This window comes from Sphaeramia orbicularis, chromosome 22, assembly GCF_902148855.1.
Source record: "Sphaeramia orbicularis chromosome 22, fSphaOr1.1, whole genome shotgun sequence".
Taxonomy (NCBI): Eukaryota; Metazoa; Chordata; class Actinopteri; order Kurtiformes; family Apogonidae; genus Sphaeramia; species Sphaeramia orbicularis.
This window is the reverse complement of record NC_043978.1, coordinates 43999322-44016360: the sequence shown is the minus strand read 5'-3', so window position 1 is coordinate 44016360 and position 17039 is coordinate 43999322. Positions and strand designations below refer to the sequence as shown.

Genomic DNA, 17039 nt, shown 5'->3' with positions numbered 1-17039 from the left:
AATGGGATAACGTCACTGCAGATAAAAACAATTAGAGCTGTCAGTGCAGCTGGGAACATCAATACGTCCCACACCACAGCGGAGCAGGGTTGGGCCTTATTTTTTTCCTATGTGCTTATGGAGGAATGTTATGTGTAAACTGGGACCAGGCATGAGCCCATATGTAACTTGCATTCTTGTGTTTACATAAATGATAAAACAGTATCATTTTTAGATTTGTTTCACCTTTAGAATATTGAAAAGGACTGTGAACAGGGTGCTTGAGTAGGTGTTGAAAGTATGGAATTTTGAAACTGTGTTCCAGACCTTGAAAAGTGTGGAATTTTGTGTGAAAATCTTTATAAAGTATGGAAAAAAGTTTCTCTCATAGTTGAACGTTAGAGTATGTTCAAAGGCACATAATCTTGTAAGATAAGAAACACATGAGGAAAGCATATATAAAACTGGATATGATTTCACTAACTGGTCGGTACTGGAATGATTCTAGTGAAACTTGTTTGTGTGATATCCATGCACTTTTGTGATTTTCATATGTGTTAAATGCTTCTGTGAGTAAAACATAATTTACTGCAAATTATGCATTCATTCATTCTTTCGTTCATATATTTATTAAAATGAACTTTTCTACTACACACAACAGGTACAATCTCAACCAAACAAGTAGACACGCAAGTATAAAAATACATAAAGTCAAAGTCTTGGGGGGGGGGGGGGGGGGGGGGGGGGATTGCAGTTTAGGAAAAATCTGGAATTTTTATTTGGATAAAGAGCAATGATCCTGTGTGAAGTGCATATTTTAGAGATCTAAAATATAGAGATCTATGAAATAGTTGTGAAATTGTAGTAAAACAGCTGAGTTGTTCTTAATAAAAACAGAACAAATGTACAGCGAGAGGAGAAACAAAAGCCAATGACAAAACATCCTCTCTCTGCACCCTTCCCCCTCCTCTCTCTCTGTTTCCTGCCTCTCTCCCCACCAGGAGCTACGACCAGATGAGTGTTTCCACAGAATGCAGTTTCCGGACCGAGTCGGAGTGGGACCCTCAATCTGAGGCCAGCTCTATGATAAGCTTCGACATGACTCAGCCACACAGCCCTACTTCGCCCTCAAAATTCTTTAAGGTTAGTTTTCTTAATGCCTTTTCACTTCATTATGAGTGCTGTGAAATTATTCCAGATAAGAAACTACATGCATGAAGTTAAACTCGCCAAACTTTAGGGTTTACAACGATGTCAAGAGCTTTCATTGTTGATATTTTTTCTGCAAGTGTTATCACATGCATACTGTATGTGATTGTGTGCATGTTTTCTACATGTATTCCCAGTTTTCAGCAACTGTAAAACGTCATGCTCCTTTGCTTTGAAATAATTTTCCCCCAATTATTTATTTATTTTTCTTCATTAATTCTTTTGCTGTATGTATCCAAACAGATATGGGAGTGTGAAGTCATTAGTATTTCCACTTTTTTACAATGACAAACAACAAAGAAAACAAAACAGTGTTTCCATATGGAAGGAACAGAATACCATCCTATGTGGATGAATGAATGTAGCATGTACAAACAAGACAAACATGCACAGCAAATGATAATACAAATACATAACTGGAAATCAAGTAGAAGCTTAAAAGATAAATGGTAAATAAGTATGTGATTGGATTCTAAAAACGTTTTAAATCATTCATAAATGCAGACTTTGTGTCCTTTGGGACAAAAAAAGGAGAAATAAACTTGGCTCAAATGACAATGGAAGGCAGTGGTATCTGACTCACTGATCTACGATGGGATAGATTTCAGATAAACAACATTTTGAAATGTAAACTCTATGGAATATTATCACTATTACAGTATTCGGGTTTTTAAAAAAAAAAGTTTAGTCATGTCTTAAAGTAGTGTTTCATATGTTCATTTTCAACAACAATAAAAGATGAAAATAGCTGATCATCCAGTAAATGTGGAGATCCCTGTCATAACATATGACATATGGAGCTGGTACATTGTGAGAATACTGCACATGGAGAATGTAGATGTTTTTCCATGTATTAACATATATTTGGACTTTGTAACTTTTCTCCTTTCTTGTTATCAGATCCTTGTTTGAAATGGCTTGCTAACTTACTCATTTGATAAATTTATGTTTAGGGAAGGTTTGTTTATTCTGCAGCTGATAGTGTGTATTTATGTTAATAAACTTAAGGTGTTTTTATTTGCATTACAAAACACAGACTTGAAACCGTACATAAAATAATGGCCATTTATTAGAATGGCAGTTGTTCCACAGTAGTTTCTCCTCTGCTTTATCTATTCCAGGCTGTTGACAAAGGGTACACGAGGTTTATTCACAGTGATTCATGCATAATTAACAATATCTGTATTTGAGTGTTGGTTAGTGGTTTTTGTTCACTTTATATCTCCAAACCGCTGAACATCATCAACAGGTTGAGGCTGTTTTCTGTCATTGCTGCCTGTAGGGGACAGTGGAGAAACCCTACCGACTGACACACTTACCTGTCTGAAATACACACCTGTTCTGGTACTGGACTCCTGTGCTCTTTCCCTTTAAGACACTAAGCACGTAATCCCATGGGATCTCACTGTCCCAGAGCTACTTTCCATAGACTGAAACCTGTCAAACCTGCTCTTAGGGATATTTGTTGATATATGAGTTGTATAGAGGCGACACGTCAGAGTATCTAGAGTATCCGTTTATTTTATCTGGGTTTCTAATTTTCAAAAATCCCATTAACACTGTTGTTAATCTGTTTGCAGACTAAATCCAATGTTTTATTGACCTGTAAATAAGTTCTTCATTACTGTGTCTTTGTGTGGTTTTATTATTACCTATTGCTCAGATCAGAGAATGAAGCAAAGCTTTGGCTAACTGATAAGGAAGTGGCCATAATACACATAGATATGGTTGTAAATCTCCACCTACCTGATGTTTGTCAATGTTGTGACTAAATATAAGGAGAATGCTGAGTGTAGAGCTATTAGCTTTACACAAAGAGATGACAGGTAGCCGTTCAATCCTTGAATACACTGGATACAGGAAACTTTATATATGCTCTTCTTCTATTCACTCTTTGTTGCTTCAAAGCGGTGGATTTGTGAGAGAGTCTCAACAACTTGGGGGTACAGTATCCTAAGACTATTACACCATGATACTGCTAAAACAACAGACTGAGGCGATTTTGTTGGGTTTTGTCTCTGTTTAAAATTGAACTGGAAAGCCAAGCCACAGTCTGCCTTTAACTTGTTATTTGCTCAGTGAATTTATGGAAATGTTGGACACATGACAGGCTGTGTTGTAAGAGGTTTTTATCCCAGGAAAGTCCTTCACCAGTAAGAAAGTATTCAGTTTACTGTCAGTAGCCGAGTTATGAGCTTTTAGTGTAGACACTGACAAAGTGAATTTTACATGTCTGTATATTTGCAGTGCTACCTCTAAACCAATATAGCCCATATTAGTTGTATGATTCATAGCTGATACAAAGAGAAGTCTTCAGGAGATAACAGATGTGCTGTTGATTTGCACAACTTTAGAATGTCGAAGGGTTGGGTTTTCTATCCACACCCTTTAAATTTACCTGGATTGTGAATTCCTTTCACTACTTTGTCATGTGAACTGTCTTTCACCATATTTTTTTTACACTGGAGCTGTGATGCAAATGGCCATGCCCTCAAGTGAGACACTTTGTTCAGAGCTGGGCCACTTGGCTGTAGATTCCCTCACACACTGAACCAGGACTGTAAGGCTGCTTATACCAGAGAACCAACTATTTATGTTTTATGTAGTCTTGTGTAGAAGTGGGACGTTGGATTTTGTCTTTTCTTAGATTTGCGGCTGTCATCATTACAGATCATGGTAAGAATTACTTTATAACAGACAGATATCATGAAATACTGTCTTTTATTCCACATTGAGACAAAAGCTGGGTGTGGAATGCCAAAGGTTATTTATCAGCTTAGTTTCCAGGAAATCCAAATGGTATTTTGTTTATTACATTATGGTCTTCTTGTCTTAACATGTGCTCTCTATAGTCGTCTTTTGTAAGGTGTGTACAGTATTATGCAGACATAATGCTTTTTTCCTTGGGGCCTTTCAGACAGACTACTGTTGTTTTAAAACATTAATCCTGTTAAAGAAGTGCTGCTTCTTCACTCTATCCCCTATTTCACTATTAGATATTGAAACCATGCTTGGCGATTATTAGTTTCTTTATGGAATTTAGCTTCATCGTCCTTTTGTTTATAGCAGCTGTAGTGAGTGACCCTTGATCTGATCAACAAATAAGATTTATATCTGTCTGGTTAGTTATTAGTCATCCCACTGCTGTTTTGAATGCTGTTGGTTCCACATTTGTTTAATGTTTTTAGCTTGCGAGATTTTAACACTCTCTTATCTGTAGGTAGGTGGTTTTTCTTGCCTAGGTATGGACTTGTTATCAAAATATTTCATGATTGGATCAAAAACTTACAAAAAGACACTGTCTAATTAAATATCATAGATTTGTTGCTACATTGTTGGTGCTACAGTTTTGTCTGGATTTATTCATTCACTTATTTAGGCCTGATAAAAACACTTTTCTATATGTACATATTATTGCAAATTAGGTAGTCTACTCTGCAGGAGTCTGTTAATTTGTTGTTTTTGATCCGCTTTTCCTCTCCTAACCATGTGTCTCATGAAACAGATATGTGAAGTTATTTTCTGCATTACTCTCAAGCTTTTCATTTTCTGTTTTCCTTTTTAAGCAGCCAAACAGGGTGTGCCACAGACTATCCCACCTCACCTGTCTTTCTGTCTGTTGTCTGTCCTTGTCTTTTAGAATCCAGATGGGAGGAAAGTGTTTGATCGCATCAGCAGTTTTTTCCACTCCAAGAGAAAGAAGAGCAGCAGCAGGAAGCATTCAGATGGCTCCACAGATGCAGGCTCCCCACAGTCCCCCCGTTCATCCCATTCTCAAGACGAGGATGGGCTAAAGACGCCAACTGTTTCTCATCATTACAGCCAGCAATTCTGGTCACGTAATGCAAAGACAGGAGCTGAGTATGGCGGCGACCTCAGCCAAAGTTCCAGTCCCAGCACAACAAGCTTGGCCTCTGTGCTGGTAGGTGATGCTGCACTGCCGTTTGCAGACAGTGACAGCAGTGGAAGAAGCAGTGTGAGGGAAGTGCACGTGTGCAAAATCAGCACATCCAGTGGCGAAAGGAATTCTGGGAATGCGACTCCCACCCCCTTTGACCAAGTAAATACCATTCATCTAAATGCTGATTCAGGCTCAGAGTTAGGCTTTGCGGACTCAGTGGTTGAAGAAGTAAGCAAGAGACTGAAGACCACTTTGCAAGAACGCATCCTGAAAGACAAAGGGGACTCTAATGAGGATAAAACAGATGATCAGACCATGATGACGACATCTAAAATCTCCCTTTCCAGCGTAACTACAGCTCCGAAGTCACCGAACCTGACCTGTATAAGCTTAGCATCAAAGAAGAGTTCTGTAACAGTTGGAGAGAAGGGGCACAGCACTACGCTATCAGGAATTAAATTAGGCTCTCATGCATCCTCCTCACACATCATCACAACCCGACAGGAAGATGAAAACTCTCCAGGCATGAAAATTGAAGACTCAGAAGCCAAGAACAGGAATCAGGTGTCCAGCAGTAGCTTCTCTGACATAACCACTGCTCATAAACCTTCCCCTGAGAAGGAGAGCACACCCAGGAGTGAGTCCCCTTCCTTCCACAAAGCCATATGGGTGGAAACACACCTGGGAGAGGAGGTGGAATGGGAGAGGGAGGGGGAGAAAGAGAAGACTATTATCGAAGAAGAGGAGGGCTCCAGAGCAGACTCACCTCCTGTACTTGCTATACCTGTCACAGTCATTCCTGAGGATGATTCAGTTACTCGGGGTGCTGCAGACAGCCCAGCTACCCCCTCAGAGATTCTGCCGCCCAGTGGCAGCTTGCCAGAGTCCACAGTCTCCTTGGCATCGACTGAGGGGGAGTTCCAAACCGTCTTACCGCAGCCAGAGGAGCCTGACACTGGCACAGACTCAAAGCAAAGGTCCCTTAAGGATAAACGAAGTTCCAGTGAAGTCCGTGTTACACGCAAGACTGTAAGTCTGCCTTCAAAGAATAGGTTTTTTGCCCAGAAGGTGTGCATAAGTCCAGAGCCCAGTTTAGACGAGAGCAAAACAGCAGAAGAGGAACGCAGCACAGATTCAAGTTCAAAGGCTTTGGACACAACAGAAGCAACACCGTATGTATCTGTTTATTTTATTTTACTGTGGTTATTGTTTAATAGTCTCTTTGATGCTTGTAGGAACAGAGGTATAGGGAGCAACAGAGAGCAAAACCTGCATGCAACCTGAGCTCTGAGTTCCCAAGCTCCATTGTAGCAGGGGAGAACAATACAGGCTCAACCTGCACTGAGGCACTGAAATATTCATATACAATACTTCTAATTCTACTATCATGGGGATGTATGTTACCATTGCAAGACTTTAAAGCAGTAAATTAAAGTTGTAAAATATTTCTGATACAAAAATATTTATTTTAAAATAAATGTAGTAATAAAAATGGCAGCGTTATTTTCAATTTATGCAATTGCCTTCTGCTCTGTTTACCAATGGTGTATTGTAGCCACCTGAACAAGTTAGTCATTACAGAACAGACAGCTACTGGAGACTACTGCCTGTACACTTTTGTTTGAATTCTTTTCATAGTTAAAGATCCACATGTGCATATAGAAAAAGGAGTGGCATGCATTCAGACACTCTTCTCTCTTCTTTCTGAATAAAGACTAAATAGCACTGTGACTATGGAAATGACTTCAGTATTTTCCCAGCTGGCTGTTACTTTGTGTCTGTGCACTCCAGGCTGTAGGTGGTCAGGCCCGAAAATGCCTGAAGGCTGGATAATGATTTATATTAGCAGAGGTACTACAGGTTACCTTTTTTTTTTCTTGCATAGTTGTAGCATGACTAAACTGGGTTTTCTTCCACCATCTATTTATTTATTTATTTATTTAACCTAATGGAGACTACAGTTGCCTCTTGTGCCACTTATTTCAATCACAATTTGAAAATACATTTTATTTGTTTTGATTTGCATTTGTTATTCAATACCCGGTGACTTGTGTAATTGCAAAGGTTAGCCATTCAATATTTATGACTGTATTTTCTTTCCTGTCTTGCATTAGACCACAACATCCCCAAAACATCAATGTGGAACTCGAAGGAGCCGAATCAGAGCCATTCACAACAACCGATGACACTTCACACTCTGACACAAACACTCCTGAACCTCTAGTCAAAGAGAAAATTGACCCAGAGGACTCTGACGCTGTCGATACATCTGCAGCCTCAGACATGCACAGGGGAAAGTCACAAGTATCAGGGTCTGGGGTAAGAGGCCAGGGGGCTAATCAGGCTACACCCTTGAAACGACAGGTTAAAACAGCAGCAGCAGAGAACCAACATACCAGAGCAAGTGGAGTAAAGACTTTATCCTCTGCAGCTGTAAGCAAGGCCAAAACGGTGACAACAAAGGCAAAGGGCTCCATAGAAGGCATAAAACTGAAAACTTCCAGTGACGCGTCACCTCAGAGAGAGCATGGCGGTGAAAAAACTGTTTCTATGATACCAACATTAAAAGACCAAAGCACCAGTGGTCCTTCAAGTGCAACAAGTTCAAGGTCTAAAATCCCCAAAAGGCCAACATTAGACTCTGACGTAAAAGCACCAGTGACTCCAGATAAAACGTTAGTGACTGATGCCCTCGGGTCTACAACAACAACATCTAAACTACAGAAGCAACCTGCAACTAAAGAGGCTTTGAAATCTCCAGTCACTACAACCAAAGTTGGCAGGAAAGCAAGTTTTGAGGAGGCGAAGGGAGGAAAGGGAGACATTTCTACCACAAAAGCACACAAGACAGTATCAAAGCTAATTAAAGAAAAGCCAGATGAGGACAGTGGTGCTGTAAATCTCGTAAATGGTCTGGCTAATGACCATGAGGAAGGTAGTGTTAAAATAAGACACACAACTGATGGAGGAAGTCCGGTCGCCAAAAGGCAGAAAACCTCCTCTGTGACTCCAAAAAGTCGGTTGCCTGTTACATCTCCATCAAGAAAAAAGCACGAGGAGACCCCTGAAACAAAGAGTACCTCCTATAAAAAGATCACATCTGACCAGACAGAGTCCAAGATGGCCCAGAAGAGTCCACAGCGGCAGGAAGTAACTCCAGGGAGTGAGACGCCAACACCAGATCCTGGAAGCCCAAAGAAAGGTAAGATGTGAGACAGCACAGTCTCCTCTCCCCTGGACTATCAACACTGCCATTTACTGTATTTGTATGAGCTCCTTTGAATGGCTGTAATGGGAATGAAATCTTAATTGGCTATCAATTACACAATACAATTAACAATTACAACCTTTTAATATGAATCCTAATGTGATCATATAATTGCACCGTCTAACACTGCGATTATTATCCATTTAATTATGCAGCTCAAAGAAAAGCCATTTCTTTGGCATTAAACAAAATTGCACAGGGTAATTTTGACATAATAGAAATATATTGAGCTCACTTACTGAAATGTAGAAAGGAATTACTGTCAATGACAGGTAACAGTAAACGTGTCAGTCAAATGGAAAATAATGATAAAATAAAATCTTTCTGTGAGATTTATTCAGCTGTTTTTACACAATTGAATGGAGACGAGTGTCACCATTATACAAAGTAACAGCAGTGGAAAAAATTCCAATTGGGTGATTATGTGACAGTCATACTCTCTTGTAAACAATGACTGAAACAAGTGTGAGTGTAACAATTTGTACACTTTTCATGATCATCTGCTTTCTGCTTATTGAGACAGTGTGTAATTGTTTTTATTTTTCAGCAGGGAGTAGGCCATCCAAACAACTTTCTAAAAAAAGCCACGAAGAAAGTGAGACAAACTCTTGTACCACTCCACCTCCAACTAAGCACGAGAAAACTGTCCCATCCAGACTCTGCAAACAGACTGACATCAAACAACATGCAGCGAAAGATTCATCTGATCCACTATTATCAGGTAGTAAGCTTCCTACGCGGGGTCAAAGAATCTCCAGATTACCATCTAAAAAACCTCAGTCTTTTCCAACTGAGAATTCTGCAAGTACATCAACATCTAACCAACAGGACTCAGATGTGGACTCAAACTCAGAAACAGCTGTGAAACCATCTGAGAGTTTGGTAACAGATCAGGTGGAGAATGATAATAGCAGTGAGAGATTATCAACTCAAGATAAGTCTGTATTTACAGAGACTGAAGCCAACATCATAAATCTAACAAACAGTCAATCCAGTTGCTGTGAAATCAAAGTAAAAGAGAAAGAGACAGATGGACTGAAAGACAATGTAACCAGTCTTACAACTGAAGAAATGTCAAAAATCCAATCAGATAAAAATGATGATAATATAAAGGAGAACTCTCATGTAAAATTAACCCCAACACCAAAAACAGGCCCAGGAGAGGAAATAATACCCAACAGTGAGGCAGGCAAAGCAGTTTCATCTCCGTTAACAGTCACCTGTGTAAACAACACTGATGTTAACAGCCAAGGAGGACAACGTGAGGGCAAGCAACAGCCCATATCTGAGCTTCTATCTGAAAGAGTTTCTCCAGTTCAAAGTGAAAGCGCAACACAGGAGGAAAAAACACTCCCACCAGAAATTTCCCCAGAAGTAGCAAAAGACAAGCCCCCTTTAGAGAGCAGTCAGTTCACTGGTAACATAAAACCCCACTTAATTCAGGAGAAAAGCCTTTCCAATTCTGACCCTGCCCTCTTGGCTCAGGACATAATACCCAAGCATGAGGATGTAATAGATACATTCACCAAACCTGTTGTGGATGACAACAAACACGGTGACATAACACCAGATCAGGAGGGTGTCATATCCAGTGTGGATAGAGCAGCAAATGAAGAGAAAGAAGAGTTTACTCCAGGTAATTCTTCTGACAAAGTGGCTTCAAAAGCCCAAGACTCTGTACCTAAAGAGGTTCTTTCAGAAAATTCTGTTGCTCCTTCAGATGAGTCTAAGCAGGCCATTACAGAGCAGCAAAATGAGCAAGGGTTGTTAAAAGATCAAACTGCAGATATGAGTGAAAATGACAGACCACCCTCAACATTAAGCTCAAATTCAATAAAACATATTGAGGTGAAAGAGGAGAGAGATGCTGGAAGAAACCCAGCTGAAGTTTTAGACATCCAAACAGAGGCTGTGACTGTTTGTGAATTGCCAAAGAATGTTGAAAATAAGTTGGACAAAGAGTCTCTTTCACGAACAGAGGAATGTGAAGGACAGGAGAAAGACTCAAAACTAAATGAAAAGCTGAATGACACAGCAGTAGAAAGTACCGACTCAAAAACCAGTGGCAAAGAGGTGCCCAAGGGCATGACTTCTATGGATGAAGAAGAGAAGTCCATCCCACAACTACTGAAAGCATCTGATCTGTCATCAGAGCAAAAATGTGAACAGCCTCAGTCAGAGGAGGAACCACAGACAACAATTTCATCCACTCAGGATGAAAAGAGGAAAGAGGCAGAAAAGGAAGAAAAACAAATGTCACTCTCTGAAAATGCAGCCAAAGGACTGGACAAAGACCAAAAACATGAGGTCTTTGTGAAAGAAAATGCAAAGAGTACTGAAAAGGAAATGGATCAGCAGATGAAGACATTAACTGAAAGCAAAGAAAAACATAACGATGAGGAAGTTAGGGATAAAACGAATCAGGAGGACAAATGCACTGATGAATTAAAAGAAAATCGAACTCCACAAGTGGAAACAGTAAGCACTCAAAGTGAGAGTGCTAAAGATGAGGGAACGGAGGATTTGTTAGTGAAGACTATGGATTCAAATCAGAGAACTGACTCTCAAAGTAGCAATCAAGAAGATGCAAAATCTGTAATTGTTAAAGACAGAGATGAGGATCATAAAACTGAGAAAAATGCTTCTATAACAACTGAACCCAAAAGTCCAGTCACTGACATCAAGGAGGAGGAGCCTCAGACTGACACAACTCAGGGGGTGATTTTAGAAGGCCAGGATTCACACAAAGATACAAATAAACAACTGGACGCCATCAGCACTGAAAGTCTCAGTGTTGAAAGTAAGAAAGAAAAGAGTGTCACAAGTGAATCCATAAAAAAGAGTGGGACTGAGATTGCAAATGCTAGCAGTGGAGCTAGCAACCAACAAGACCTGAAACCCATTACTGACAGAGATCAAGATGTGGACATCGTTAAACCAGAGAAAAGTGCCAGTAAGTTACCAGAATCCAAATATCCAAATGTTAACCTGGAACAGGAATCTGAGATGGAAAAAGCTCAGACCAAAGACCAAGTCATTGACACGGATAAGACTCAAGAACCACAAACAGTAAGCACTGAAAACCATAGTGCTGAAGGTAAAGAGGAGAGTGAAACAAATGAATCATTTGTAAAGACTTTGAATGACACTGCAATTGTTAACAGTGAAGTTAGCAAACAACAAGATCAGAAGTCCATTACAGTCAGAGATCAACATGAGGACATCACCAAACCAGAGAAAATGAATATTATATTAACAGAATGTAAAGATCCAAATGTGAGCTTAGAAGTACAGTTGGAGGTACAAAGGGCTGCAGTACAAAACCAGGTTTCACATGCTGATGCAACTGAAGAACAAACAGCAGCAAGCACTGAAAGCCCCAGTGCTAAAGAAAATAAAGATCAAAGTGAAATAAGTGAGTCATTGCTAAAGAGCATGACTGAGACTGCAGATGCTAAGAGTGAAGTTAACAACCAACGAGACCAAAAGTCCAACGATACAAACATTTATGTGGAAGTGCAATCTGAGACAGAAAAGATTGTAACAGAAAACCAAGTCTTACTCACAGATGCAACACAAAAACCACAAACAATAAGCTCTGAAACTCTTAGTGCTAAAGTAGATCATGAAACAAAGGCATCAAAGATTAAAACTCTAAATGAGATTACAGATGCTAACCTTGATGTTAGCAACCAGCAAGACCAACAGTCCACTACAGTTACAGATCAAAATGAAGATATCACCAAATCGGAGAAAAGCATTGATGAATTAACAGAATCCAAAGATCCAAATGTGTGTCTGGAACTGGAATCTAAGACAGAAAAAACTTTAACAGAAAACAAGGTCAACCACATAGATGTAACTCAAGGGTCACAAGCAGCAACCTCTGAAAGTCCCAGTGCTGAAGAGGACGATGCAACAAATGAATCAAAGATTGAAAGTCTAAATGAGACTGTGGTTGTTAACAGTGAAGTTAGTAACCAGCAAGACCAGAAGTCCATTACAGTTATACATCAAAATGAGGACATCACTGCCCCAGAGAAAATCAGCTTAATATTGGCAGAATCAGAAGGTCCAAATGTGAACCTAGGCCTGGAATCAGAAGCAGAAAAAGCTCCAATACAAAACAAAGACTCACACACTGATACAACTAAAGAACTGGAAGCAGCAAATACTGAAAGTCACAGTGCTGAAGGCACCAAGGAGGAGAGTGAAGCAAGGAAATCCTTAATAAAGAGTGTGAATGACATTGTGAATGCTAATAGTGATGTTGGCAACCAACAAGACCAGAATTCCAGAGCTCAGAATGAGGACATCACCAAACCAGAGAAAAGCATCAATAAATTAACAGAATCCAAAGATCCAAATGTGAACCAGGAGTCCAAGACAGCAAAGGATGAGGGTGAACCTTTGATAAAGAGCATGAATGAGACTGCAGATGTGAAGAATGAAGTCAGCAACCAACAAGATCAGAAGTCCACAACTTTTAAAGCTCATGATGAGGACATCACCACACCAGAGAAAAGCATCAATAAATCAACAGAATCCAAAGATCGCAATGTTGACCTGGAAGTGGTATCTAAGTCAGAAAAGGCTTTAACAGAAAACAAGGTAGTCCACAGAGATGCAACTGAAGCAGTAAGCTCTGAAAGTCCCAGTGCTAAAGAGGATGGTGAAACAAATGAATCAAAGATTACAAGTTCTAATGAGACTGTAGTTAGTAACAGTGAAATTAGCAACAAGCAAGACCAGAAGCCCATTACAATTACAGATCAAAATGAGGAACTCGCCACACGAGGGGGAATCAGCTCTATATTAGCACAGTCCAAAGGTCAAAATATGAACCTAGACTTGGAATCAGAGACAGAAAAATCTCTAGATAAAAAACAAGATTCACATGTTGATACAACTCAAGAACTGGAAGCAGCAGGCACTGAAAGTGGTACAGCTGAAGAGAAGAGCAAAGCTAATGGTTCATCATTAAAGAGCTTAAGTGAGACTTCAAGTGGAAGTGCCAATAGCGAAGTTATCAGACAAGAAGATAATGTGAAGTCCATAACTGTTAGAACTGAAAATGAAGACACTATCAAACTGGAGAAAAGCACTGATAAATCAGCAGAATCCAAAGATCTAAGTGTTAACCTTGAACTGGAATCTGATACAAAAAAAGCTCCATTAGAAAACCAAGTCTTAAACATAGATATTACTCCTGAACCACAAACGGCAAGCTCTGAAAGTCCCAGTGCTAAAGAGGACGGTGAAACAAATGAATCCAAGGTTCAGAGTTTGAATGAGACAGCGACAACTAAAAATGAAGATGGCAACCAACATGATCAGACATTCATTTCAGTCAGAGATCAAAATAAGGACTTCGCTAAACCAGAGAAAATCAACTCTACATTAACAGAATTGGCAGAAGGTCCAAGTGTGAACCTAGACCTGGAATCAGATCAAAATGAAGACCGCATCAAAGTGGAAAGCACTGATAAATCAGGAGAATCCAAATCCCCAAATGTGGAATCTGAGAAAGAACAAGCACAAACGGAAAACAAAGTTTCACACATTGATACAGTACAAGAACTAAATGCTGTAAGCACTGAAAGTCATAGTGCAGAAGATACCAAAGGGGTGAGTGAAACTAGTATATCAGCAAAGATTGTGAATGAGACTATAATCAAGCAGGATACAACTGAAGATGGAAACCAACAATACCGAAAGTCTACTACTGTTAGAGATCAAGATGAGGACATTACCAAACTAGAAAAAAGTCAGACTTTGCAAATGGATACAACTCAGGGACTGGAAGCTGCAGTAAGCACTGTGAGTGGGAATAAAAATAAAGATATTTTATCAAAGGGCTTACATGAGGCTCTAAATGCTAGCGGTGACTTCAGCAACCAACAAGACAAGAAGTCCATAATGATTAAAGATCAAGATGAGGATGGTGCCAAAGAGAAAGGCACAGATAAATCAGGTGAATCCAACCAGAGGAACCTTGAACTGGAATCTAAGAAAGAAAAGGCTCCAGCAGAGAACAAAATATCATCTATCAAAAAAACTCAAGAACCAGAAACAGAAAGCACTGAAAGTCACAGGGCTGAAATTACTGAAGACAAGAGTAAAACAAATGTATCACCAAAGACTTTGAATGACACTGCAGTTGTGAATGCAACCAGTGACAGCAGCAACCAAGAAGACCAGAAGTCCATTAGAGGTCAAGTTGAGGATATCACCAAACTGATAAAACACGTCAAAACAGAATCTGAATCTGCAAGAACAGAGATAGAAAAAGTAAAAATTGAAGACAATCTTAAAGAGAGTAAAACCTCAGAATCAGTTACTGCTCAAGAAGTAAAACCAAAAGTGACTGAAAATCTGACACCTGACTGTACTGAAGACAAGACTAAAACACAACATCCTTCAATCACAAGTTTGATGAATGGAAAGGCATCTAGCCAAAGTATCCCTGAACTATACCTCCAGAGGGACCAGAAGTCATCTCTTTTTTCAGATAATCGTGATGAGGTTAATAGAACTGAGAAAAAGACTGATCTAACCAAAGATATTGAACCTCCAAATACTCAACTAGAGAAAGAACACAAGACTGTAGCAACAGAAGGTCCAAAAAAGTCAACAGACTGTTTTAAATCGCCTGAAATATCAACTATTAAAGTGGCTGGAAAGGAAATCAAGGGGTCTGATATGACACACAAACAGAAAAATGAATTGTTTGATGAAGGAAAGAAAGTGACAAAACAGGAGGACCAGCAGATGAAGATGTCAAAGCTGGATGAAAAACCGGAGTCAGGAACCCTTTTGATAAAAGATGCATCTACAGAAAAAGGCAGTGGGCAGCAACAAGAGAAGCCCGCTGTTGTTTTAAAGAAAGCAGGTATCACTACTGAGGTGCAAAAGATTGAAGAGGAAAAGAAAGTGAAAAAATTAGAAACTGGTGAGTCATCAGCATATAGTAGTCAAAAACAGAAACCAAAGGCTTTAAGTGAAGACAGATCCATAAACTTTAGTCGAGAAAGGATTGCAAAGCCATCATTCAATAGTAGTTTGTCACCATTGGCCACAGCAGAACTATCTACAGCATCTAAAAGTCTTCCACTAAAGACAAATACTCCATCTAGCTGGTTAGATGTGGAGCATCATCAGAGACAGGGTCAGAAGGAAACCAAAAGAAGGAAAGGAAAGAAAGAGGCCTCAGCCAGTGACGATGAATCTCATGACCTTGACGACTTGGATGGTTTCATTAAGACCATAAAGGAAGGTGGAATCCCATTCCAATTACCTCCAAAGAAGAGGTTCTCCCGAAAAAAGCCATCATCTCCACCTTTTGCAATGCCTGCCATCAAGGAGGATAATTTTGAGCGAACGTTTGATCCAGAGCAATTTCAGTTTGGTTTAAGAAAAGATTCCAAGATCTTTAAAGATCTGTCTCCAGCGATGATGATTAAACAAAAAGCAGCCAAGAGAGAAAGCCTTAATCAGAAGAAAGATACTCAAGACAGTACCCAGCCCTCACTGGAAGGTAAAATGCAGTCACTCACTGAAAAACAAAAAGATGGAGGCAAAGAGAGGGCACAAGTTGAGGCAGGAAAAGAAGATGGGCAAAACAATGGAAATGAGCCTGGGAAGCGGACGTCACGGCTACAAAGGATGTCCATCCTCTCTAGCTTATTGAGCTCCCCTCGGTCCTCCAGGAAGAACAATGAGGAGGCTTCCCCCGCCTCCAACGGCAAACCTTCATCTGCACAACAACAGGACCCACCCGCCCTTGGAAAACAGGGAGTTGGTTATTCACCCCACCTTGGCGTCGGAGAAGATAAGAAGGGCGTGAAGGGTTTAGATCAGAGTTCACTTGTAGGTGGTGGTTCAGGTAGAGTTAGTGACTCAGTGGTTAGCCCCACCTCCCCTACTCCTTCATTTCCCTCCTTCTCAGAGATAAAACTGCCTGATCATTTAGAAAAATACCTCAAGAAGAACAAAGGTGAACCAGAGGCCTCCCAGGGTTTAACACCAACAAGAAAATCCAAACTGGATCTGATTACTGTTATGGACCAGGCTTCGAAAGCAGGAGTACCTAAGGCTGATGTAGCCCCGAAAAGTCCTGCAGGACTGCCTCCAACCACCAACCACATCCAGAAGACTGCTCAGAATGGACGGTCTACTTCAAAGCCAAAGGTAAGTAATGAAATATTTTAAATAAAACTGTAACTGCACCATTAACCAGCTGATTCATGTTTGACCTCTAAGATCTTTGAACATGAACATACAATTTATAACCATTTTCAAAGCACTTGCATGTGTACTTAGCTCCATGGTGATCCCTCTTGTGTAACCTGTGTTTTTGTGTGTGTGTGTGTGTGTGTGTGTGTGTGTGTGTGTGTGTGTGTGTATGTGACGTTATTGCAACAAAGTCATGAATCATTTGCACGTGAAGACAGGAAAGAAGTGTGTCCTCCGTCTGGAATTTTACACAGTACATTTTTACTGAGATCAGATCCAAAGCTCATTGCATTGAATTATTTCCATTGACATGCAAAAGCGGAAGAACTATGCAAATGACATGTTTGTGTTTAGTCTCAGTACATAGTCTCAGTACAGAGATTAAATGCTTCCACTTTTAAAGAATTTCTATTTGTATATTCATTTAACTCATTTGTGGCACATCTG

At 39.9% G+C, this 17039-nt stretch overlaps 1 protein-coding gene across 2 annotated transcripts in view; it reads left to right on the top strand.

Annotated features, from left to right (window-relative positions):
* Positions 1-17039, top strand: part of crybg1a (crystallin beta-gamma domain containing 1a) — a 51416-nt gene that overhangs the window by 21085 nt on the left and 13292 nt on the right. The window contains exons 2-5 of one of the 2 annotated variants that reach the window (XM_030126626.1): positions 981-1122; positions 4829-6261; positions 7204-8291; positions 8905-16547. In XM_030126626.1, the coding sequence (XP_029982486.1) occupies positions 981-1122; positions 4829-6261; positions 7204-8291; positions 8905-16547 (10306 nt within the window). The remainder of the gene's footprint in view (positions 1-980; positions 1123-4828; positions 6262-7203; positions 8292-8904; positions 16548-17039) is intronic. The other variant, XM_030126627.1, reaches the window with a different exon arrangement.